The 24,657-nt window shown below is 35.1% G+C and overlaps 1 protein-coding gene across 50 annotated transcripts in view; it reads right to left on the reverse strand.

Annotated features, from left to right (window-relative positions):
* The window catches only part of TTN (titin), a 239,181-nt gene that overhangs the window by 136,905 nt on the left and 77,619 nt on the right, over positions 1–24,657 (reverse strand). For 39 of the 50 annotated variants that reach the window (XM_085584497.1, XM_085584508.1, XM_085584521.1 and 36 more), the window contains 44 exons: positions 24,160–24,438; positions 23,768–24,049; positions 23,370–23,648; positions 22,599–22,886; positions 22,171–22,449; positions 21,806–22,084; positions 21,432–21,710; positions 20,623–20,910; positions 20,182–20,469; positions 19,390–19,680; positions 18,416–18,703; positions 17,309–17,401; positions 16,905–17,190; positions 16,469–16,649; positions 16,038–16,127; positions 15,688–15,955; positions 15,330–15,590; positions 14,535–14,744; positions 14,351–14,428; positions 14,210–14,236; positions 13,492–13,539; positions 12,566–12,622; positions 12,353–12,430; positions 11,823–12,074; positions 11,071–11,163; positions 10,426–10,503; positions 9,678–9,746; positions 8,964–9,050; positions 8,674–8,736; positions 8,359–8,424; positions 7,929–8,009; positions 7,303–7,380; positions 6,729–6,806; positions 6,177–6,260; positions 5,724–5,822; positions 4,477–4,554; positions 3,570–3,644; positions 3,338–3,412; positions 3,004–3,087; positions 2,657–2,719; positions 2,281–2,358; positions 1,968–2,045; positions 1,149–1,232; positions 697–777 (listed from right to left, as the gene is read on the reverse strand). In XM_085584497.1, the coding sequence (XP_085440623.1) occupies positions 697–777; positions 1,149–1,232; positions 1,968–2,045; positions 2,281–2,358; positions 2,657–2,719; positions 3,004–3,087; positions 3,338–3,412; positions 3,570–3,644; positions 4,477–4,554; positions 5,724–5,822; positions 6,177–6,260; positions 6,729–6,806; positions 7,303–7,380; positions 7,929–8,009; positions 8,359–8,424; positions 8,674–8,736; positions 8,964–9,050; positions 9,678–9,746; positions 10,426–10,503; positions 11,071–11,163; positions 11,823–12,074; positions 12,353–12,430; positions 12,566–12,622; positions 13,492–13,539; positions 14,210–14,236; positions 14,351–14,428; positions 14,535–14,744; positions 15,330–15,590; positions 15,688–15,955; positions 16,038–16,127; positions 16,469–16,649; positions 16,905–17,190; positions 17,309–17,401; positions 18,416–18,703; positions 19,390–19,680; positions 20,182–20,469; positions 20,623–20,910; positions 21,432–21,710; positions 21,806–22,084; positions 22,171–22,449; positions 22,599–22,886; positions 23,370–23,648; positions 23,768–24,049; positions 24,160–24,438 (6,621 nt within the window). The remainder of the gene's footprint in view (positions 1–696; positions 778–1,148; positions 1,233–1,967; positions 2,046–2,280; positions 2,359–2,656; positions 2,720–3,003; positions 3,088–3,337; positions 3,413–3,569; positions 3,645–4,476; positions 4,555–5,723; positions 5,823–6,176; positions 6,261–6,728; positions 6,807–7,302; positions 7,381–7,928; positions 8,010–8,358; positions 8,425–8,673; positions 8,737–8,963; positions 9,051–9,677; positions 9,747–10,425; positions 10,504–11,070; positions 11,164–11,822; positions 12,075–12,352; positions 12,431–12,565; positions 12,623–13,491; positions 13,540–14,209; positions 14,237–14,350; positions 14,429–14,534; positions 14,745–15,329; positions 15,591–15,687; positions 15,956–16,037; positions 16,128–16,468; positions 16,650–16,904; positions 17,191–17,308; positions 17,402–18,415; positions 18,704–19,389; positions 19,681–20,181; positions 20,470–20,622; positions 20,911–21,431; positions 21,711–21,805; positions 22,085–22,170; positions 22,450–22,598; positions 22,887–23,369; positions 23,649–23,767; positions 24,050–24,159; positions 24,439–24,657) is intronic. The other 11 variants (XM_085584471.1, XM_085584474.1, XM_085584472.1 and 8 more) reach the window with 11 other exon arrangements.

A 24,657-nucleotide genomic window follows, 5' to 3' on the forward strand; every position in this document is an offset into this window, starting at 1 on the left:
TCTTGGTACCCATATTATGCTTGTCCCCCCATCTTTGGAGACTAAATAGGTAATTTAACTTCATGCTGATTTGTCTGTTTTAGTCTTTCATGAGATAATGCCATTTGTAAACAGTATCAGAATTAAAAGTAGGGAGTGTGAGGCATCTTGTGTGTCATTTTTCACAAATAAACTGATAGTCTGCAAAAGTAAAAGAGCAATAAATTTTCCTTAAAGGCTATGGACTGTTGAGCAGGCAGATCCATTACATTGGATTGTGTTGTGTCTCAGCCATGCAGGCAACAGTAGAGCTAATGATTTTATCTTTAATATTAAGATTTAGGTGAGGAGTTGTTTTTACAGAACAGGAAAGGACTGTCTGTCTTTTCAGAATCATAAAGCATGTTAATTTAAATGTAAGCAAAGACTGTGTCTTGTTTCCCCTCAAAGGTCAGACAGGTGGCAAGATTTAAAATAGAAGACCTAATGAAATTATTTGGCTCCCACGATGTGAACAGCAGTAAGCCAAGTGAAAGAATTAAACAAGAGAGGGTATTTTATTGTGAGAATTAAATACTGTCCTGCATTATTCTACAAGCTTCACTTTCATAATAAACTGGCAGTAGCAAAGGACATGAAATTTTCTTTTACTTTCTTTGTTGTTTTACTAGCTGACAATATGCAACTTTGGGTGCAGAATCTTTTTAGTGTTCATACCTGTGTATGAAATCTCCTTTTCTGTGTGGAGAGAAACGGATACTTCCTCTGACATAGCCCAATGTTCTTCTTCTGTTGATACTTCAAAGACAGAGTCTAACATTAATTTTTTTTTCTGGTGTAATATAACGTACAGTAATAAATACCCCATTTGGAATTTCTTAAAAAAATAACTATTGTTACCTGACACCACCCACACCCAGAGAAATTGGGAAAAATATCTCTAGTATTTCTTAAAGACTCTGTAAAAGTTCCTCTGGGACTACAGTGGATCATAGTGATGGGCTTGGTAGTTTCAGATTAATGGTTGGACTCAATGATCTTGTCCAGCTTAAATGACTCTCTAATTCTAAATTTGAACCTCATGAGACATGCCAGACCAGGAGGCCTGAAGCTCTCATACTATTACATGAGCACAACCTGTTCTTAGATTAACCCATGGGCAGGACTACCTTCTGGTGGTGGAGACACTTTTCTCTTTTGAACAGCAATGGATACTTTCTCTTCTCTGGCAGTTTTCCTCTGTACTTCTGGCACTTTAAAGATAGTAATTGTAAGAATACTAGCTTCTAAAAGAAATCACACACATTCTGAAATTCATATGAAATATTTATAGACAAACATTTAGGAACAAACAGCACACTATTTAAAAAAATATAATAAACACAACAATCACATGAGACATACAAATAATATATAGTAAAATAATATATCTAATATTAGAGTAATAGACAAATAGACAAAAAAAGTGAACAGAATATTCACATATCATGAAGTAAGATGGAATGAAGATGAAAGTATGCAGTAAATACTTTGTCTCTAAACTCTTCAGAAACTCAATTAAACCACAGAACATCAGACACACAGGGTACATAACAAAATCAAGCACAAGAAAAGCACAGAGGCAGAGAACATATTTGTAAGTTTGAAACACTTCACTGAATATTGACAATATTATAAACATTGATTTTTTTAAAAAAATGTGTTCAATTTTTTTTCACTGAGTAAATGTTGTCACTCAGCTTTGCAAGCATTTAAGCATCCAGAATGGTTAATGAAATTAAATAGTAGCTAAAAAATGCAAAGAATGAAGGTGCATGACTATTCTCTGTCACACTCAGCAGTATTTTGAAGGGGAATAGATGAAGTTCCTTTTCATTTGTAACCAAATCAGGAGAGACAGATCTTAGTAACTAGGCAGACTGTAAGTATGATGCACATGGATGTCTGATATTTAAAAGTCATCTCTACTTTCAAAAGGACTTGTATACCTTTAGCTGGTGGAGCTGCCACTTTCTGTGAAATTGGAACAGGTACTTTGTCTTCTGGCACAGGCTTCTTGGGCACTGCTAGCAATTTTTTTAAAAAAAAATTTTGTTGTGATAGATGTTAAATTAATCACAGTATACAAACATAAGCAGACGACAAAACAAAAATCAGAGACTTGACATTTCTTCAAGTAAAAAAAAAAAAAAAAAGACAGCAAACACTGAGCATTAAAATCTGTATTTGATAATGAGACAGAAATAAAAACCACTGTTCTGAGACAAGACTTCTCTAGTGTAACTCTGAAAATGTGTATACCTTTCTTTGGTGGAGCCACTTCTTTTTTAGCAACTGCAACTTTTTCTTCTGTGATAATTTTCCTGTGCACTTCAGACACTTAAAAATAATTTGCAAGGATATTTAATTACAATATTTGAAATGCAGATATATGTTTCTTTTACTTATTCTGATTGCTTAAAAAAAGTGCTAAGTGAACTTCTACAGCAACAAAAATAACACATCCTGAAGAGCATCCTTTACATCCATAGCACCCAAAAGAGTAGAGTCAAAAGAAAGGGGAGAGCCATACAAAGGTTACAGATACTAACAAACAAAACTGTATTTAAGCAAGTTGCCTAAACACAAATACTGCAAGACCTAACTAAAAAAATCTTCGTGGCAATAATCTGTTTACCTTTGGTTGTTGGAGGTTCTTCAAACTCTGCCTCAAAAGTGGGCACCAAAGCTTCTTCAGGTTCTTAAAAAAGATTGTGTAACTTTAGAAAATTTATTTGGTTTCATCAACAGGTATAAGATAGAAGATGAAGTAACAGATAAATAACATATAAATCTCCTCAAGACAGCACAGGTCACAAGTGTCATTGTAGACAAACAGACATACAAACATGTTTAATGTTGAAGAAATTTGATACCAGAGATATATGTTATATCAACAATACAATCCCAACCAAGGCAAATATGTTAAAAATGGAATGCAGCAGAAAAGCATTTTTCTTGCAACAGGAATAAACACTGATATACCTTTTGCTGGTGGAGCCACCATTTTTTTAGACACAGGAACAGGCACTTTCTCTTTAGGAACTGCTTTCTTATGAACTTCAGGAACTTTAGAAAAATGAGCAAGATGAGAAGGAAGATGAGAAAGAATGTTAAAGGGTAATATTTGCAATTGCCTACTATACAATGTGTTTTACTGAGTTAACACAAACAAGAATTTTCAAAGTACAAGGTGGAATTTGAGACAGCATTCATCACTGTGAGAAGACACCACCTATGTCAACATGTACAAGCAAGACAGTAAGACAAACATAATTCCTTTGAAGACACATCAACCAGTTGAGGAACTGGTTTATACCTTTTACTCCTGGAGCTTCCTTAGGAGCAGCTGGGACTTTTGGCTCAGGGACAACTCTCCTGTGCTTCTCAGGCACTTTAAAAGATTACAATACATAGTTTTACATAGAGGAATAGTATCACTATAGCACAAACACATACAAAAGTGAAAAAAATAGACATAAACATGTAGTGACAGCATAATGTTGAGAATGATGAAACAACCTATGGGTTGTAGTGAAATGAACTTATACCTTTTGTGGGTGGGGCTTCCTCTCTTTTTGGAACAGTTACTGTCTCCTCTATGTAGTAAGACTCTTCTTTAGTCACTTTTAAAAAGAGTAAAATATAAAAATACTTAAGTTTAAGGATTTCACATATATTACTGTCTTTATGGCCCTGCTAAGCAACAAAACATTTGTAAGACAAAAATAAACAGAATGCTTTATTAACAGACTCTTCTGGGATGACAAAAATCTACATTCAAGCCATCCTGCTTCCACTGAGGCCAATGGAAACACTCCAAGCAACTTAAATGGAACCAAGAGACAGAGCTGTCGTCTTGTATTTGCGTGGAATTTGAAAATGCTCCATTCCTCTGTCCACTAACTCATTAATGTTGAAATTTGTTCTTTCCCAAATACTGAGAAAATTCCCTTGACTAAAGATGTCCCTGGAAAAATCTGTAGTGTCACTAGTCATAGAAACTGTCAGTCAGAGTTACTGTCCTTCAGAATATTATGTGACCACCAATAAACTTAGAGGTGGAAACAATATAGTTATTTTACAGTGAAATTATCTGAGGAACCCGAGTGCAACATGGTATTCAGAAGAACATTTACTTTATTCAAGCAACCTGGTGGAAGAGGAACTTCCAAAAGAGGATTTTTGTAAACAGAAAGAAGTCCTGACAGATCTCAATATCAAAGAGATAACTTATTATTTTCACTCTATTGAAACATGATTAGCTACTCCACTTTTCAAAAGCAAGTAATAGAAGTTGTAGAAATTAAAATAAAAATTTATAAGTTACAAAACATATTTATGTAGTAGTAGTTTTTTTCCATATTAATAAAGCAGATATTAATCCAAATTGTCTATTAGGTATAGACCAAAAATTATTTTTTGCTTTTGCCCAGTGTTCCTTAATTGTTATCATACCTTCAGAAATCTCTTCTCTGTGGATGGAAATAGATACTTCCTCTCTTTCTTCTTCAGACCATTCTTCAACTGTTGGTTCTTTAAGGAAAAGTATTAGTTTTAGTATTTTTGGAGGATGAATAGATGGAGAGAGGGAAGGATTGATGGATAAAGAAGATGAAATCCAATTCTTAGAAGTTCTGTATGGCAATGACAGATATGCATACAATTCAGAAAGTGTTGTGCACTGTATGCATATGTATGATTTGTTTGTCCATGTGGTTTGTCCATGTCCCAGGTTCTCTATTGTGTATTGCATCTAATATCATTCATCAGTTCATTAGAACACCTCAGCTCCCCAGATTTCCCCATCACAACAGTTGAAGTGCGGGAACAAGAGTGAAAAAATGAGAAGTTTCTCCTTGATCCAACTGTATGAAAGCGAGGAAAGGGAAAAATGAGATGGATAGGTCAAGAATTGAAAAGAAATTCTGGCATGTACTCATCTACAAAGGTGACTGTATCAGGGAAGACCTCAACTAGTTTTGGAGAAAAGGTTAATTTGCAGGAGACAAACAGAAACTAACACTGCATGTATCCATATGAATGTGCACTTGCAAGTTCATATTTTAGATAGACATGTTCCGAATTTTCTTCTCAAAATTCATTAATGGTTTTTAAAAGAAAGTGCAAATTTTCTTGACTGGATAGTCATTAATGGGACATAAAAAGAGATGAAATGCTGATTTCAGTAATCTTGAAGCAGATATTATGTGAAATTATACTAACTTAAAACAACTGATCTCAATCTTCCTGGAACATGAGAATGTGAACTGAAAGCTGGTGAGAAGCTAACACTGCAGAGGGAAGCAGTATTGCTTTATATATATAATCTATATTATATATATATCTTCAGGGCTACAGAAAGCTTTGTAGTGAGTATGACAAATGGCTGGTTACAGCCCTAAATTGTGGAGTCTAAAATAAACAATACATCCATATTTGCTACTGCAAATTTATGAGGCCCTCATCTGAAGGTGATTGTGTTCAGTAGTAGAGTTTCCATTCTTATCAATGTGGTGGGATCCTGAAATTCAAGACTGAGTTTGTAGATGGCACTTTAGGAGGCTTTTAACTGCCCACAGTTCAACACAAAACATATATGAGATAACTATAAAAAAATGTTTGGTGTATTTTGATCTTGATATTAGAATAACAGACTTGTAGACATAGTGCAAGTTTCTCACTATTGTCTGCTTATAGTGTACCTTCAGGTGATGGGATTTCCTCTGGAATTGCAACAGATATTCTTTCTTCTGTAATAAGTACTCTTTCTTCAAAAGTGGCTTTCTTCTGAACTTCAAGCACTTTGAAAGATAATGATATTAAATGTATGCTTTTCCAATTCCATTGTGAAAACATAATTTCAAAATGCTAAATCTAGGTTTCCAAAGAAGGGGTACTGAGTACATAACATATAACAGAGATTCAATATTTATAAAGAATACTATGTAAATATTGCACATGAGATACAACATACATTAATGATGTATTATGTAATCAGAACAGCAGAACTCACAGGAGAAGCACTAATCAATGACTAATAACAGCACAGAACTTATAGACAGAAGCTGAGAAATAGCATATTCTTGTATTCAGCACAGAACTTATACACAGAAGCTGAGGAACAGCATATTCTTGTATTCTACTTGAAAGCATACCTTTAGCTGGAGGAGCCTCAATTTTTTTAGGAACAGCAGGAGATACTTTTTCTTTAGGAACAGGTTTCTTAGGAACTGCAGGCACTTAAAAAAAGTATTTTTTTAAGAACATTTCAAATGAAAACTGGCACATGTATCACACAAGAGAAATGTGTTGTTGAGAAAGATTACACATGGATACATGACAGATGACTAAACTGAGATAAATGCAATGTTCTAAAGATTACAATAAATGATATTAAAGTGAACTGCATTGTACCTTTTGTGGGGGAAGTTTCTACTTTAGGAACATATGGAATTTTTTCTTCTGGAGCTGTTTTTTTAGGTACTTCTGGCACTTCAAAGATATTAATTATAATATAATCAGCTTAAATTACCAAGTTTTTAAAGACTAAATCTACAGCACACCTTTTCACAAAACTGACACAAAAGATACACATTAACGTACATGAAGCACCAGTATAACCAGATTAATTTGGTAATCAAATCTAAAATTTGACAAAAAAAGATGCTTAAGATAATAAGAAAATAACATTATTTTTTAAAGTGTACCTTTAGGTGTTGGAGCTTCCTCTCTTTTTGGAACAGCAACCTTTTTCTCTGGGGGAGCTTTCTTAGGAACTTCTGGCACTTAAAAAATCATAAAGTATAAGGTAACTGAATTCTAATTCTCAAAGATTTATTGAAGCACTATAGATTTCTTTAATCCATCTGTAAGAGTATCAAGGCACACCACATAACACATTCATACACTTAACATAGAAAGATCTATGACAAGAGCAACATATGTTTGATAAAAAACAAAATCAAACCAGTTGCTGGAAGACTATCAAATACTTTAAGACTGATTTCTTAACTGAAGAATGGGATGCTCAAATATACTCCTTTGGGGAAAAGGACACATAATTTTTCTTCAGGCACAGTTTTTCTAGACCCTTTAAAAACTCTAAAGGTATTAAAATTTATCTAGGTAATATTTCTAAGGCTTTTGAATGCCTTACATGAGACAGTCACACATAACACACAATGATTACATTTATCATATATATTGAGAATATAAGAGAAGTTAGGAAAAGAGAACAATAGCACAGAACTGGTTAAAGTCCACATTCAAAAGATGCTGTACCTTTTGCTGGGGGAGCCACCTCCTTTTTAGCAACAGCAACTTTCTTTTCTGGAACAGCTTTCTTAGGGGCTTCAGGCACTTTGGAAAACATTGTAAGAGATCTTTAGTTTTTGGAACACTAATCCAGATTTGAATAATCCAAGATTGTTTTATACAGTGAAGACAGTGCTTGGACAAGGAGCTGAGCACTGCAACTGACACAATACAGTGTAGAGCCTTTTGGACAAATGTGGACAGTAGAGGAAGGACATTATGATACAGGATAAAACTCCCATGTTAAAATCACTGCACTAATACCTTTCATTTTACTATCTTGAAGTGAAAACACTTTACACTTGCCTGAAAAATTCACACAACTTAAATAGAAATAATAAGCACAAGATAGTTAAGAAAGAGAAGGACCCAAGCTGAGATAAATTCAAGCTGTAAGTTATAGAACAATTGAAAAACTGAAATTGTGCAACAGAGACAATGCAAAATCAAATAATGCATACAGAGATTGTGCAACAACAAAGACACATAGAGAGAAAATTGCTAAATATATGCAAGAAAACATGAAAAATAATACAAATAAAAAAATTGTTTGGGCTTTGCTTCTTTCTTTTTTACTCAAGCAGTAGAAATACCTTTAGCTGATGGAACTTCTTTTTTAGGCACAGGAACAGGCTTTCTTTCTTCTGGAACACGCCTCTTTGGTAGCTCAGGCACTTTAAAAGATAGGTGGTGATCATTTAGGGATGGTTAATATAACTGGAAAACCACAGTAGGCTACTCTTAACACGGTGTATAAGCGAACACTAAATGTCAAAAACGAATCTGTTTTAGCAAACAGATACAACAAACCCATCTCACAAAAAGCTACTAAAGGAATTATTTAAAGCAGCCATGAAGAAGAGTAAGATAGAAATGCAATAAGGCTTGAAGCTTTGAGAGCAGAGCCTTAGAGAAATTGAAAGATCTCAGTTCTGATATGCTATCCTTTGGTAAAGTGTTACAGACAGATAATCTGAAAATTCAGAAAAACAGAGCAGATGTTGATGCAAAGACTTTATTCACCTTCAACGTGAGAGATCTCCAGTTCTGTAGAAACAACTTCTTCCTCCTCCTCAACCTCTCTATGTGCTACAATAGGAATTTTAAAGATATTAAAAGTTGAGATAGGAAATAGCAGTGTCCATAGTAAATCTGAAAAACTTCAATAAGATATTATGTGTCTATGGTACACAATCACTGAAACATATATGTTAATAGGTAAAAAATTTTAATCCAGAGAATGAAGAGCATGTGCAAATCGCACAATGAATTTTGACTCAAATTAAAACAAACAAACAAACAAACAATTTATTAGACTCCCATCCATAATCAAGCTACCTTCAATTGGGTAAACAGCTTCAAAGAATCTTTCTTCAACTGTTTTCTCATGCTCTGCTGGTTCTTCAAAGAAAAGTATGTAAACAATATTAAGATAAAGTAGTTGAAATATAAGCTGAATAATACTAAAGCTACATAATACAATGGACACAAAAAGCAAGGCATAGTGAAAGACAAATGTACAATATGTCTAAATATGTAATTTGCAATTCATAAAAATAGATCAAAAGAAAGTATAGCATGATTGATTGTTTTGATTTGGGTACACAGACTTTTGGTTTTGTACATACCTGTAACATCATATGAATACTCTTCTTCTCTGTGGACAGAAACTGACATCTTTTCTTCTGAAACAGTCCATGTTTCTACTGTTGGTACTTTAAAGATAGGATTTTGTTTTAGTATTTAATATTCTAGATCCACATTAGTGGTAGTCAGCAAGTGAGTTTTTATCAGGTCTTTATTGGTATTGCACATTAAAATCTTAGACATATTTAGACAGTCAGTATTCATTTTGCAAAATACTGAACACAGAACAAGCACACAAGTATAATATTTAGTATTTGTTAAAGACTAAAGACACAGACACCTTTAACCCAAACATTTGAAACAAAATGCATGCACAGGCTTTTGGAAATAGTACATCAGAAGAATTCTAAAGGTGGTTCTTCAAAGATATTTTTGGGCATGGGGACACAATTATACTTATTATGTAAGGATAGGCCAGCAAGCAGAATAGATGAAGAAAAAGCTAAGTCAAACTGCAGCATGACTGCAGACTCTTTAAACAAGAACCAAAAGACTATCCACAAATATGTTAAAAACAGACATAAAAAACAAAAGCTTGGTAGACGTACTAACTAAACACTGAGAGCAGTCACAGCATGACTACTACTATGGATCCAGATACATACACACAGGCTCATGTATTCCAAAGAAGCACAGAAGTACACACTGGGTACTGAGAAAAGGGTAAACTGCAATTCAAAGATGCTGATCTGTACCTTCCTTTTTCATAACTTTTTCCTCAACGACGACTGGTGTAGGTTTTGGTGGCAGAACTTTCTTGGTAACTGTTGGCATTAGAATTTTGTTACTCAGTCAAACATTTAGCAAAGAGATCAAAATAAGTCTACAGAAATCTATAAATTATATTGAAAATACAGCAAACAATCTAACTCAGCAGCTAAGAGCTAAGTCAGGCTTCTTAGAATCACATAAAGCAACAGAAGGAATGTGTTTGTTTCTTTTTATTGCTATGTTCTAAAGGAACTCAGGGCATTTAGAACACAGGTAATTTCCTGATACTTATTGAATTGTAGCTGACAGAATCCTGCTGCAGAAAGGGAAATGCTACACAAAAGGAAGTAGCTATTAAGAGAACAAGGGTGCATATTTATTTTATAAACAAAGAATTAACCAAAGCATTTTGATAGACGGGTCAAAATGGAAAGGTAAGGAAGACAGGGATTTCACATCTTCAGCTTAGATTGAAACATGCTATTTCACCCAATTTTATACACACTTCCTTTCTTAGAGCATTGGTAGTTAATATTAGCATTTAGTATTTTCCCCTAAAAAGCTTTTAATCTTATTTTTAAAGACTTCAACAGAAGCTTTTATTAGATGTTTCAAAGACTGAAAAATTGATCAGACCCTGTTAAGTAAGGACAAAGCATATGCAGATCAGCTAAGTAACAAAAGCACAACTTTCACAGAAAGATGACATTAAAATAACTGAACAGTATTTACCCTCAGCCCTTTTGAGTTTTTCTTCTGTAACCCTCTGAGTGGTTACCTCCACTTTTTCATCGACAGGTTTCTTGACAACTGCAAGTAATTCAGATAGATTTATTGTTCAAGTAATCTTGCAAATTGTGGATACAAAGCATATAGAACTGGCTGGGTTTTCTTGTTTGTTTGTTTTTTGTTTTGGTTTGTTTTTTTTGGTTTTTTTAGGATGTTATAAATCTTGTGCATCCTGTTCTCTGTTCAGTGCATTGTTTAATGATGGTGCTGGCAGTAAGGCCCACTCTGCCCTGAGAGATATGCAGTGATCTAAGTCAGAAACACTTTCCAGAAGGACAGCATTTAATTTCTTAAAAGTGACATCCATGCCTTAGACTAATATACAGGGAAAAGGAAGGATAACTGAAGCTCAGTTTGATTTTTCCATCAATTCTTGTTTTCATTCAACTACCTTTGAGCAGAGAGCTCAGAAATATGAGGTGGGAGAAGAGATCCATGACCCTTGCTCATCTCACTGTCCAACATAAAGATAATTTTCTTTCCAAGGAAATGTGAATAACCAGCACCATTCAGCTTGAAGGGGCTGCACAAGAGATCTTAATCTGCATATCTTAATCTGTTCCTGCTAGTTTTCTGGGGAAGTCATACCTTTTTGAACAGTTACTTCCTTCTTTTCCTTCTTTTCAGCTATAATGGCTGGTGGTTTTCGCTCAGGCATGGGTTTCTTAGGAACTTTGGTCACTTAAAAAAAAATAACATCACTTAATAATAAAAAATATGTTGTTTAAAGGCTCTGTAGACAGAAAGGTATTAGTTATGCCACTACAGTTTTATGAATTTTAAAAACAAACAGAGAGTTTTGGAAATCCACTTGTTGAAGTAAATGTTTTGCTTATTTCCAAGTTTCATTTTTTTCATCAGAGCCAACTTTTATCCCCAGAGGCATACATGTTACTAATCCCCAAGACAGAAATAACATGCAAGAAAGTGCAAAATACAACCATTGACTTCAATCAATAAATGTGTGAAACATTTAAGTAAATCAAGTCTATCTAGACCACAGGAAAATGATAGAAGTAATAACCAAAAACCTAAAAATTACACATATCCTAACTACTAACTACTAACTCATGTTAGGTTTTAAAGACCTGCAAAGTTCATTGGCAATGACTTTCTAATGTACCCATTCATATCTGCATCCAGACCTTGTGATATCTTGTGTTATCATCAAGTGTCACTTAAACTTTGTCAGCATATTATAGTTCCAGATATTTTAGCAAAAAAAAAAAAAAAAAACCAAAAAAACAAACCAGAAAAATGTTCCCTAATTCAAAATGCTGGGGCGTTAATAATAAATACGAGAAAAGAGAAGAAATAAAATGACATGATAATTCAAATACCTTCTTCATGAATTACTCTTTTTTCTTCATAAGTCACTTCTTTTTTCTCATAAGCTTCTTCCCATTCCTCTTCCCCTTCATCATAGCCCTCTTCTTTGACATAATAGTCATGATCTTCACCATAATCTTCCTCCCATTCTTCATAAATTTCTTTGGGTGTTTCATGTATTTTCTTTTCTTCATGTATCTCTTCTCTCCTTGCCATGGATGTTATTTTGGTCTCTTTGGGCTTCTCTGGTAGCACCTCTGGAACTTAAAATAAATAAATTGATTATTCATATCATAGTGAGGAATTTGCAAGGCATATTGGATGTTCACATTTAGTGAAAGTATTTCACCCTCACGGATGGTTTAAAGGGACTATTTTTTAGGCAGTCACAATCAACTTGGATTTTAAATGTGTGTTTTTAACATAAAGCCAGAAATAAAACAATTTTGATAGACTGAAGTTATTTCAAAACAAAACACCTTGTTTCCACAAGGTAATTTTACTCTTTTAAAAAAGTTTTCAAACAAAGGAAAAAAGTTACCTTTAGGTGGCAGGACTTCTTCAGGAGCTTTTTTAACCACCTTTTGGGGGACTTTCTTTAATGGAACCTTTTTCTCTGCTTAAAAATAATAGATTAAAAAATTTAAATTAGAAAACCTTAAGAACCCCTAGAAAGCCAAACAAACAAAAATCCAAAAGCCAACTGTCATAATGAAACATGAACATATTATTCAAATACTGTAAGAACTTTTACCTGGCTTTTTCTCCTCTGGAGGTGGAACAAGAGGCAGAAGAATGGGAATAGGGGCAGCTTGTAGGAAAAATGAAATGTTTAGAACAAAATTTAAGTTTGATATTTCCTTGTAAATGAAAAAAATTGGTTTGAGAAAATGGATTATATTATTTTATTGCAGCTGCAGAATAAAAGCAAACATGGTGCTTATTCTGAGAGTTTACAGCAGCTGAATAAATACCATTTGAGTGGGAATCCCCAGTCTATTTTTTTGAACCCTGAATGTCCTCAGCTTTATTTTTATTGCTGCCATCACTCTCCTATCTTTGCTGATGGTAATTCATCTAATTATCAAATCTTTCTCTTCCTGCTGCCACTGCAAGCATTTACTAAATTATCCAAGAAGTTCACAGTGCTGATATTTATAGTAAGCTACTGGGCGAAACAGAAGTATAAATATTGTTTGTGGCCTGTAGTCCAAATCCAGAGCCTGGGGGGAGACCATTTGCCATAAACATGAAATCCAGTGTATGGCTTTATTTTTTTAAAGGCTGTAATTCAGACTGCTTGTTTAAAAGATATTTTTTTGTGGCAAAAAGAAAATTTTTTAAAAATTATCAGAGAGGAAGATGAAAATAAAAGGAAGATCAAATGAACAACAGACTGATAGGAAAATATGATGGAAAATATTCTCTTTTTAAGAGAATTAAAATTCTCCTTTAAAGATAAATTCTTAAAAATTCTTGTTTTAAGAGAATTAAATTAATTCCTACCACTACCTGTGTAGAGTTTTCACCTTCCACACAGCAAAGAAGCCTATCCAAGTCGATTCTTGCTCACAAGGACAATTAATTAAATCTTATTGCTGAGCTAAGATTTTTCCCTGAGGTTCCCACTGGCCTTCTGGTTCAGTGAAGGTACAGAACAAGTATGGTTTGTTACCCTACCTTCAGCTGGTTTTTGAGGTGGAACTGCAACCTTGGCATCAGGAACATCTAGAAAATCAAAATGTTTAATTGACTTAATAAATACTACCAGTTAAAAAATTCAGTGTGCTTTCCTCAAGGATAGTAGTTGATGGTGTTTTAGTTTTTCTTTTTGTAACATACATGGAATGTAGCTTGCTCCTCAAGTATAAGCCAGCCAACCAATAAATAACTAACTGTACTAACCTTTCAGTTCAACCAGCCCATACAACATTATGTTTTATTTCTAAATAATTCTTGCAACAGTTGGAGTAGGCTCCTAAGAACATTCAAAAAAGAAGTTCACTGCACATCATCAGAAAGTGATTTTTACCTATTTCGCCTCATTTTTTTTATTTCAGTTGCGCAGAGAAGATCCTGCCTATTAATTGGTACATCTTCATTGTTCTGTTCCTTAGCAGTTAAAAAAAAGCAACTTGTGTGTTTTAGAGAATGGGGCATTTGATGTTGTACAAAATAGGGTCCCTATTAATGTCATTGATTATGGATTTGTCTCAGTATTCATTGCCACTACTTATGAGAATAATAGTTCCACATGTCTGTTGATGAGGAACACTTTTTAAGGATGTAGGTTATACTTACTCTAACCAGGAAAAAAAGATTTGAAAATAATAAAAAAGCAGAGCAATGCTTTCATTTTATGACAAAATATTAACAAGAATTTGCTTGAGGAGTTTACCTGGTGGCTTCAGTTCCAGTTTGATTTCTGCAAAGGAATATGAGATTTATTTTAGGACTATTGTTTTTTCCAGAACCATGTTTCAAACAAACAAATTTGCACATGGTTATGATCACAAATTTATCTAGAAAATTTGCTTACCTTTTGTTACAAGATAGAGCTCTGCAGTGCTTCTTGCTTCTCCTCTTGGTTCAAGACGAGCAATTACAGAATACACACCTGCAGCAGCCAAGAATATTCATATTTATATTCTTTTATCATTTAAAACCACACAAAAAAAACAGATAAAAAATGGCACCAGCACAACTGTTTCATGCATTTTTACCTTCATCTTCTGCATTAACATTGTGTATAGTCATATAATGACAACGACCTTCACTTCTGAAGCTGTACTTGGGACTCTCTCTCAATTCAGTGGGGCCTTTATACCACGTCACAACTGCATCATCAAAAGACACCTCACACTCAAAGGTTGCAGACTGGTGTTCACTCACAACGATGTTCTGTATGCTCTTGGTGAACTGAATTGGTTCCGCTGTTTTGAGAAAGAAAAAATACATCAACTGTTATGCACCACCACAGCATTTACTGTATCTGAATCCTTCTCAATGTTATCATCCAAATAGCTAAATTTTAATGAGATAATAGCAATAGATCGTAAAAAAGTAGAGTAAGAAAAAGGGATTCCATCTTCTATGAAGTTTTCATAGAATCTTCATGTATAAGAATGAAGATTAGAAGATGTAAGAGTTCAGCTATAACAAGATTGCTGTGCAGATATGTTTTGTAAGAGAAGCCATTAAGGAAACTAAAGATAGAGAATAATTAAGAAAAAGTCCAAGGAAAATATAAGAGTCACAGAGAAAATAGAAGCTAGTACAACTCAGATTGCTTGTGGGCTACGGGACATTATTAATCATGGTTTAGTGAAAAATACAAAGTTACACAAATATGTCACACATGTTGTTTAAAGAGAAAGAATAGTAAAATTTCTTATTTAGTCTGTTTCCAAGTTTTGGAACCTGTCTTTCAGAAATTCTTTTTATTTTCATTTGTTATGCTAATGAAACCTCCAAAAACTATCACTATTGTAAAAAAGAGAGTCTATATATTTACAAACCTTCAATGGCCAGATCTGCTGTTGTTTCTAGACTGTCAAGCTTGCAGGTATACTGTCCCTCGTCTTCCGTTCTAACATCCTTGATGATGAGTTTGTGCACTTTGTCAGAGACTTGTGTTGAATATCTCCCTCCTATCTTAATGGGTCTCCCATTTCTATACCACTGAGATTTGGCATTTGGGATAGAGAACTGACAAGTCAGCGTGCATGTTTTTCCTTCCTTGAAAGTGGTGTCATGAAGATGCCGCTCAACTGCAGGTTCTATTAGCATGTTAAAACATACATTTTATCAGAGATCAGAGAGTGGAATAAATGATATGTAAACTAATTCAAATATATACTTCAGAAGTAGACTTACCAATCACAGTTAGCTTGGCACTGGCAATATGTGGTCCACATACTATTCTGAAATTTCCTTGATCTTCAGGCTGGCAGTTTCTAATTCTCAGTATGTGGCGATCACCTTCAATTCTAATTTCATATTTGTCATTGGAGTCAAGTTTCTGTGTTCCCTTGTACCATGACAGTTTAATTTCTGGATAGTTAATCTTAATCTCACATTCAAAGACAGCATCCTCATCTGCTAAAACCGTCTGATTTTCAATGTCTCTGATCAGAGTAATAGGCTGGAAAATATTAGTTTAAGTTAATTTCAATTTCCCTGTTATAGGTTTGAATATTTCATAACGCAGTCCAAAAATGTTTTACCTCTGTTTGTGTGAGTCGTTGCTGAATAAAAGCTACAAGTTCATCAAACTCCTGATCTTCCCTTTGAGCTTTCTCTGTGAGCTCAATTTCCTATAAAAATGCAGAATATACTCAAAGATTAAAGGATACTAAGCTGTCACATTTATCCAACACAGAATTCATTCCTACATCAAATTTAACTGTACTGTAACTAGTGTATCTTCCCATTCTAACAATTGCAGTCAAGTTATGAAGACAGAACCTACTTAGCCAGAAGACCCATTTTTTCTTCTTGGATTTGCACATGCAAGAAATTGAGAACTGACAGTATAAGATCTAAAGAGGAACCAGAAATTTCTCCACACATCATAACTTCAGAGCTTCAGAGTGTGGACACCACGTCTGTTCAAGGGGAACATATTATTCCTAAGAGAACCAAAGCTGTATCTTACCAATCTATGGCTTTCTTCTGCTTGGGTTTGCTTTAGTAACTCAAAGGCTTGCAGGAGGCCACGGAAATCTGTAATTCCATACATGCGAGCATATTTCTCATATTCTTTGGGATCTACATTTTTGAGAAGTTCCAAGATATCAATAGGTTGTTCTTCCTCTTCTTTTCTTTTTGTTGGAGTGCTATTCAAATCAATAACAGGAGTTAAATATGCAGCATTTCATTCCCAGAAAGCTGTTTAATGAAATATTGAATCACCTCAGAGCTGTTCGGTGCAGTAGAATCCTTTAGCTCAGTTTAGTCAGGTGCTTTTATTTTTAGTACAGTTATTCCTATTTAACGGATTTTTTAAAATTATATCTTGTTCTGAGATGTATAATAAAAAAAAAATTCTTCTGGGTTGATAGCAAATTAATCCATAAAAATTTTCAATATACCTTTTTAGTTTTGCCCTGAGATCCCCTTCAACAACTTCTTCTTTCTTTCTTTCTTCAACTTGCAGGTTTACACTCCTTTCAATTTCACCATGTTGGTTAAAAGCAACACATTTGTACATGCCAGAATCAGTTTTTATTGTGTCCTTTATTTCTAGTTTGGCTTCATCTCCTCTCTGCTGGATTATAATGCGGCCTCCCTGGTTGAGTTGCCTCCATTTTCCTTTCATCCACTTAACATTTGGAATTGGATCACCTCCAACTTTTGCAATAAATGTTGCAACCGTCTCTGCAGAAAGATGCAAATGAGGAAGCTAAGTCTTTCCAGGAGTTTATGACAGAGATAATCTCAAACAAAAGGTGTAGGCAAATAGAAGACATAATACTGTTTTGAAAAGAGTTCTTACTTTCCATGACTTTGATACTCTGAGGCTCTGACACAAAATAAAGTTTGCCTTCCACTTCTGCTTTCTTAGCTGCTGGAGCAGCTGCCGGTTTTTCTAAAAAAACAGAGTCAGAGAGTTATAACAGATGGCTTCATGTAATAGCTTATGTTCATAGGTGATTATGCTTCTGAAGGAATTGTAAAAGAGAAATTAATTCCTGAGATGGAACAAATGACTGTGCAATAGGTAAAAATGCAAAATATTTTCATATTGTTTTAGCCAACTTGAAGTTTACTTTCCAGATGAAACTGTCCACAATGGGCCATGCTGTGCTGTTCATTTACTTCAGTCAGGCCATTTGTACTCTCCATGGATGCAAATCCATAGGTATATATGCAAAGAGAAAGCCTCATTTAATAAAATGGATTTTTTTTGGTGAGGTTTTTTCTTTTCAGACTATTTCTGGATATTCTGCCCTAAGAGTTACTTGCAGTTTTTATCAGTGGTCTTTAAATCCTCCTTTTCACCTTCTCCTGCTTTTTTTTTTACTTAGTCCTTAGCCTAGTGGCTAACCATGTAGTGAAAATACTGTTTGTACATACTGCTGGGCTCCTGTGTCCTTTATGCAGTGGTAAAGCAAGAACTACACAAAAGGACTCATGTTTAGACACTATTTACTTTCAGCTAAAAGGTCAAAATGTCTTAGAGCTGTAATAGTCTTAAAACAAATTAGCCTCTAAGGTCATATGCTCAAATTTCATCTGTATTTTTCTTTAAAAAACATCATTTTTCACATGTTTTCCATAAAACATGCATGTCCAAGTAATTTCACATATTTATCTTGCATTTTTCTAAAATTTCATGTTTAGATAGAAAATAAATTCTTAATCTCTTTCGTAGGAATGTACTATTGGTTTGACACTGATCTTTCAGCATTTATGTCACTACTGATATATAAATTATTGTTAAATACTCTGTTTTACCAGATTCTATGATTTTACAAAAAATTAAAAGTAAATAATCATTTGTTAAAGATTATTAACTTTTTTCTTCCACAGGAAAAAACCTTGGGATAGTGTTTAGGTTGACATTTTCATCATATGCCCTATTTTCTCCATGTTACTGTACCTTTGACTGTCACTTTTGATTTGCAAGTATCAGTGCCAGCTGCATTTGAAGCTTTGCATACATATTCTCCTGAATCTGATTTGGTAAGTGCAGCAAGTTCTAGAAGAGCTACTCCATTAGCAAAGCTGAAGTTGCATCTGTCTGAAGCTCTTATTTCTCTTCCTGCCTTCAGCCACTGGATCCGGATTGGCTGTGATCCCTGGACATGACAGCTAAGCTGTAGGGTATCACCTTCCTCTGCTGCTGCTGGCTGAAGAGGCTGGTCAAAAACTGGAGGCTTTTTAGGTTCTGGAATATGAAAATGCTTGAATGATTACTCAGGAAAATATGGTCAAGAATATGAGAGCAAGAGAGGTGCATGTGATTACTAAGGAGGCAATGGCAAGGAATGGGGAATGATAAACAGTAGTCTGAGAATATCAGTCATAATATTGTAAAATGGATAAATATCAAGAGAGCATGGCATCATAGTTCCTATATAAACATGCAAGAAATATCTTTATCCTCTCAGCAAGAACTCCTACACGCAAAAAATAATATGAGAGCAAAAGCGCAATTAGGCTGCAAAACTATATAAAATCTTAAAGAAATAAACCTGAAATTTCCTTCAAGACTATTATGACAAAGTGTCATGCTACCACAATGCAGTGTCAACACTGCCTAAGCTTAGATTTCATTGCACAAACCCCCTGTTACTGCACATAAAGAGAATGATGAAAAATTCAACAGAGATTTCAATGCTTACTTTAAATAAGTCATAGCAAGTAGTGAAAAAGAAGTTTCTCCTTGAAAAAAAATAGTCACACAAATAAAAGAATTTCTTAATTTTGTGGTTTATGTCCATCTCTGGACAAATCACTGCTGTTAAGGTAAATAAAACCAGCTCATAAGAGGGAAGCTATATACTTGCAACTAAATAAAACACAGATATTGTTTTTATGCAGGAAGCAAAGAAAAACAAGACTTCAACCAACCTCTGATAACAACAGAAGATGTACTCAACACGCTTCCTGCTTCATTGGACACTTTACAGGTGTATAAACCAGCATCTGATTGCTCTACAGTCTTTATATGCAAAAGCAAGGTATTGTTTTTGAAAGATAGTTCACAGTGAGCACTTGAATGGACTTCCTGATTATTTTTATACCAAGCAACAGTCAAAGGCTGAGAGCCAGAAACACGACCCTCAAGTTTAAGTTCATTCCCTTCTGTTTCTTCTACTGCTTCAGACAGTTTCTTAGTAAAAGTAGGAGGAGTTTTTCGTTCTGTAAAAAGAATATAAATTCCATGAATCGATCTTGAGATTAAAAATCCTAAAAATGCTTCAAGAAAAATTTGAACATTGGGGAATTGATATTTACTCTCATTTAAGCTGGACATATTTTTAAAGTGAAATTATGCTAAGATAAACAGCATGAGCCTTGCTCTTACAGTCATTGTCACTGTATTTTCCTGTTTGAAAAAAATCTCTCTTACATTAAGTCATACACCATTTAAATAACCCCAAGAGTTTTTTTTCAATTTCTTAAGAAAGAAATAGGCTAGAGCCTATTGAGAAAGTAGGCCAAAGAATATGTTTTATTTATCTTCCCATTGCTGTTAGTGACCCTTCCTAACTCACTTAAAAGATTCATAGGTATGTCCACATAGGCACTCTCAGGCTGCATCTCAAAAGTTTTCTCAAAGTTATCTTGCAGTAATAAGTCAAACTTCCTTTGTAACTGAAGGAAGAAAAATGTAAACACAATGCATTCTCTATTCAGTACCTTTAACAGCCAGTTGAGCTGTGCAAGAGTCTTTTCCAACTTCATTGCTAGCATAGCATGTATATCTTCCAGAATCTCCCCTGTCAACTCTCAAGATAGTCAGATGGGCTGTGTTGTCCACATAACTGATCTGATAGTTCTTTCCTGTTCTAATTTCTTGGTCATCTTTTGCCCAAGTGACTCTAATAGGCTGTGTTCCAGAAACGTGACACTCAAAATCAGCACTTTCTCCAATAATGCCATCCACAGGTGTAAGTGGGATGTCAAAGAATGGAGGAGTCTTCCCTTCTGAAGAGTGAAAGAAATAAAAAACATCACTTAAAAATCTCAATGTACTTTAAAACTGTGTGAAATAAAAATATTTTGTACAGTATTAAATCCATATATAAAGCAAAACTCAGTTTTAAGACATTTCTATTAAATATTTCACAGCCCACCAACCTGTAAGGACAAGCCTGCCACTAGAAGAAGCAGTCCCAATAGCATTGACAGCTGTGCAGGTGTATTGCCCAATAAGGCTCCTATCTGTCTTCAAAATCTGGAGAGTTGCTACATTATCTACAAAGGACGTGTGAACATTGTAGTCCTCTTTTACACGCACACCATCTTTAAACCAAGATACTTCGATGGGTTCTGAGCCAGCAATGCCACAATCAAACACGACTGGTAAGCCAACGGTTTCATGGATATCTCTTAATTTCCGTGTAAAAGAAGGAGGAAGTTTACGCTCTGTAACAGAACAAGCATTGTACAGTGAAGTCTTCCAGAAGACATGCATCTTTCGCTGTACTCACTAATAATCACTGACCAATATGCTGTACAGTATGGTGGATTTTTGCTCGTAACTTCCAATTAAAAATATTGTTTAGCATATAATTTATTTTGAACTTGTAAAGAGCCCTGTGCATATGGTTGCAGGAAGAGATGTCACTATTTTTTTTATCTTAGACCCAATGAGCCTCAGGACTGCAAATACTGAAAACAATCAAAGAAATATCCTGAATAGGGACGGAAGATACAGAGGCTTGTAGCGCCACAAAAGAGCTGTGGTCAGTAAGTGCTGTATTTTAATTGAAATACAATTCTAGCCTTTACTGGTAGGCTTTTGTTAGTAGAAAGTACCACAGGGTATCTTACACATCAAGAAACAGTAAAGTGTTTTACGACGGAGAGGCAATTGTTTTTTGAAATAGCAAAGCATACTTAAGAAAAATAGGCCATTTCCCTATATTTAAAATTGAAATATTCACCTTGAACTGTAAGCAAAGATGATGAAGAAGCTTCCCCAACAGAGTTTTCTACTTTGCAGATGTACTCCCCACTGTCACTACTGTCTACCTGGCTGAAAACCAGAGTAGCAATTTGGTTCCTAAAGTGCATTTTCACAGTAGCAGTTCCTCTCAGCTTTGTATCACCTTTGTACCATGACACAATCATTTCTGGTGTTCCAGCCACCTGGCACTGTAAGGATGCAGAATCCCCAACAGTCACCTGCACTGGCTCCAAGGATCTAATGAAGTAAGGTGGTTCTGAAGGACAAAGACACACCATTAGCATAAAAAGATATTGCATGATGACCATTAGTACAAATAACACTTGTTGAAGTGCTGCTGGCTTGACGCACCTAGTATTGTGATTGTACCATGACAAGTATCTTTCCCAGAATCATTTTCAATATGACAAGAATATTGCCCCTGATCTTCTAGTTTGCTGTTAGGGATTTCCAGTATGGCAGATGTGTCTGTAGTGGTGATGCTACACTTTTCAGAGTGCATTATTTTCACTCCATTTTTCTTCCATGTCACTGAAATCGGTGGAGTACCCATATATGTGCATTCCAAGATTAAATTTTTCCCTTTCTCTACACTTAAATCATTCACCTTCTTCACAAATTTGGCTGGTTCTATAATGAACAACAGGAAGAAAACAAATTAAATAAAGTCAAGAGGTCATCTTTAAGAAGTATAAGAAGCAGTAGTCTGGACAAACCTTTGACAAAAAGATGTGTTGTGCAAGAAATTTTCCCTGCCTCATTAGAGACCTGGCAGGTGTAGTCTCCACTCTCAAGTGGATGTACATCAAACAGCTCCAGTTCTGCAACTGAATCTTGCAAGGTGATATTGCATCTGGGTCCTGGTACTAGCTCAACACTGCCTCTGAACCATTTAACTTCCAATGGAGGGGAACCTTTAACAATACTAGTAAAGGTTATGTTTGCCCCAGATAAAACATCCAGTGGTTCAGGTTTCTTCACAAAAGATGGTGATTCTAAGCACACAAATAAAACAGACAGAAAAGAAGTACATTTGAGCTTCTTTTGAAGATCACAGTAATCAGAAGTATTCAACAAAGAAAAAATTACATCTTTCTGAAAATAAATTTGGACCGTCTGATTCTGGCTTCTTACTTATACTGACCTATAACACTCAAAAATGCGCTGCATTCATCAGACCCAGCTGCATTAGTAGCTGTGCACAAATAAGTTCCCATATCAGACTCCTGAAGTCCATTCAGTTTCAGAGAACAGGTATTGTCTGTAAGAGTAGCCTGATACTTCTCTCCGCTGGTAATCTCTTGTCCATCATGAAACCAGGAAACAAGAATGGGCGGTGACCCATAAACTTTGCACTCCAGTACAGCAGAAGAACCCAGCTGGCCATAAGTTTCTTTAAGTTTTCTTGTGAAAGAAGGAGGTATAATACGATCTGGATTTGTTTCAAAATAAAAAAAAAAAATATATATAGAATTTACCACAGAGGGTTCTTAAATGCAGGAATTTCTCTGTGCATAATAAAATTGATGATCTTTTGCTGTATCTGCTTTGGCAATATATTCTGAAACATCTAAGTATTTGAAAAATAGTCAATGGTTTAGGATATGCTGGAACTTTCATCCATAATCTTTGAGGAACACCTTCTGTTTTTTCCATTCTTTTTCATAAGCAACAATATTGCACCAGGTGTCCAAGATAACAAAAGGACTTGAAGAAATCAAGTCCTTTCAATAGTTCCTGCCCCTCAGATTTTAGGTAGACATCTATTCTTGATGCCTATCAAAGTGGCATACCAAGTACTCTTAAGATTATGCAACTCTCTTAGGTTGCCAATCACAATAACCACTGTGCTATCTGAAGGATTTGTAAAGGAACTAAAGGGTCCAAGGTGACTCAGAAAGAGTAGTCAACTAACCTGAAACGTGCACTGAAGCTGTGCAGCTGCTTTTGCCAACACTGTTTTTCACCTCAAAAGTATATTCTCCACTGTCTTCTAGTGTTGCATTGAGGATCTTAAGCCCAGACACTTTATTGAAGAAGCTGATTTTATATTTATGGTCAGTGGACAGTTCATTACCATCCTTAAACCACCTAGCAGTAAGCTCTGGTGTGCCATCTACTGTGCATTCCAGAGTACAAGAGTCTCCAGCTGTAACTTTAACTGGGCCTGGCTTCTCTACAATGACTGCAGGTTCTGCAATGAAATGCAAGTCAGAAAAATTTTTAGAACAACGAAATAGCTATTATTATGATAAAATTTTAAATTTCAAAGCATGTTAAAAAACACTGTGTTTTTTATCTCATACTACCAACCTAGCACTTTCAGCATGGCAAAGCATTCCTGAACTCCAGCATCATTTTTTATCTGACAAATGTATTTCCCAGCATTGGTTGGTTCTGCATTTCCAATCTGCATAGTTGCAATGTTTTCTGAGTAGGAGATCCAAAGATTATCACTTTCTCTGATTATTTCCCCTTTGTCTTTTAACCACAGAACAGAAATGGGCTGTGATCCTTGTACTGCAGCCTGCAGTTCAATCGACTCCCCAACTACGACAGTGAGATCACTCAGCTTCTTCACAAAGGTTGGTGGTGCTATTGAAGAGAAGATATTCAACAGTAAAAAACCCTGCCAGAGGTGGAAAAGTAGGAGAAAAATTTCAGGAACAAAGAAATGCCAAGAAGATGACAATCTTTGTACAAACCTCTTAGTGTTACAGAGCCAATACAGGAGTCACTTCCCACATCATTTACAGCCTTACAGTGATATTCACCAACATCAGCAGTATCCACACTGAGAATGTGAAGACTAGCTATGTAGTTCTCAGACATGACCTTATACTTCTTGCTGCTCCGAATTTCTCGTTTGTCTTTATACCATGAAATCTGGAATGGAGGAGTGCCCTGAAGCTCACACTCCAGATGAATATCAGACCCTTTCAAGGTCTCAACTGGATGGGGCTTCTTGGTAAAAATAGGAGGTGCTGGAAAAAAGAAAAAGGAGTCATCGTTTGTGTTATTTAAGCAAAAGATATTAAAGAAGACAGAAGATTGAAGTAACTCTTCTGATGCTAAATAGCAAAGACAATAGATAAGAAAGAGCTGCCAAAGAGATCAAAAACAGACAAAAGATTTGCCATCTACTCAGGCAGGTTTTGGCCTCTCTGATAAAAGAAAGTGGGGTTTAAGAGTTTTTCCTAAAG

Source organism: Lonchura striata, chromosome 7 (assembly GCF_050655825.1).
Source record: "Lonchura striata isolate lonStrDom1 chromosome 7, ASM5065582v1, whole genome shotgun sequence".
Classification (NCBI taxonomy): domain Eukaryota; kingdom Metazoa; phylum Chordata; class Aves; order Passeriformes; family Estrildidae; genus Lonchura; species Lonchura striata.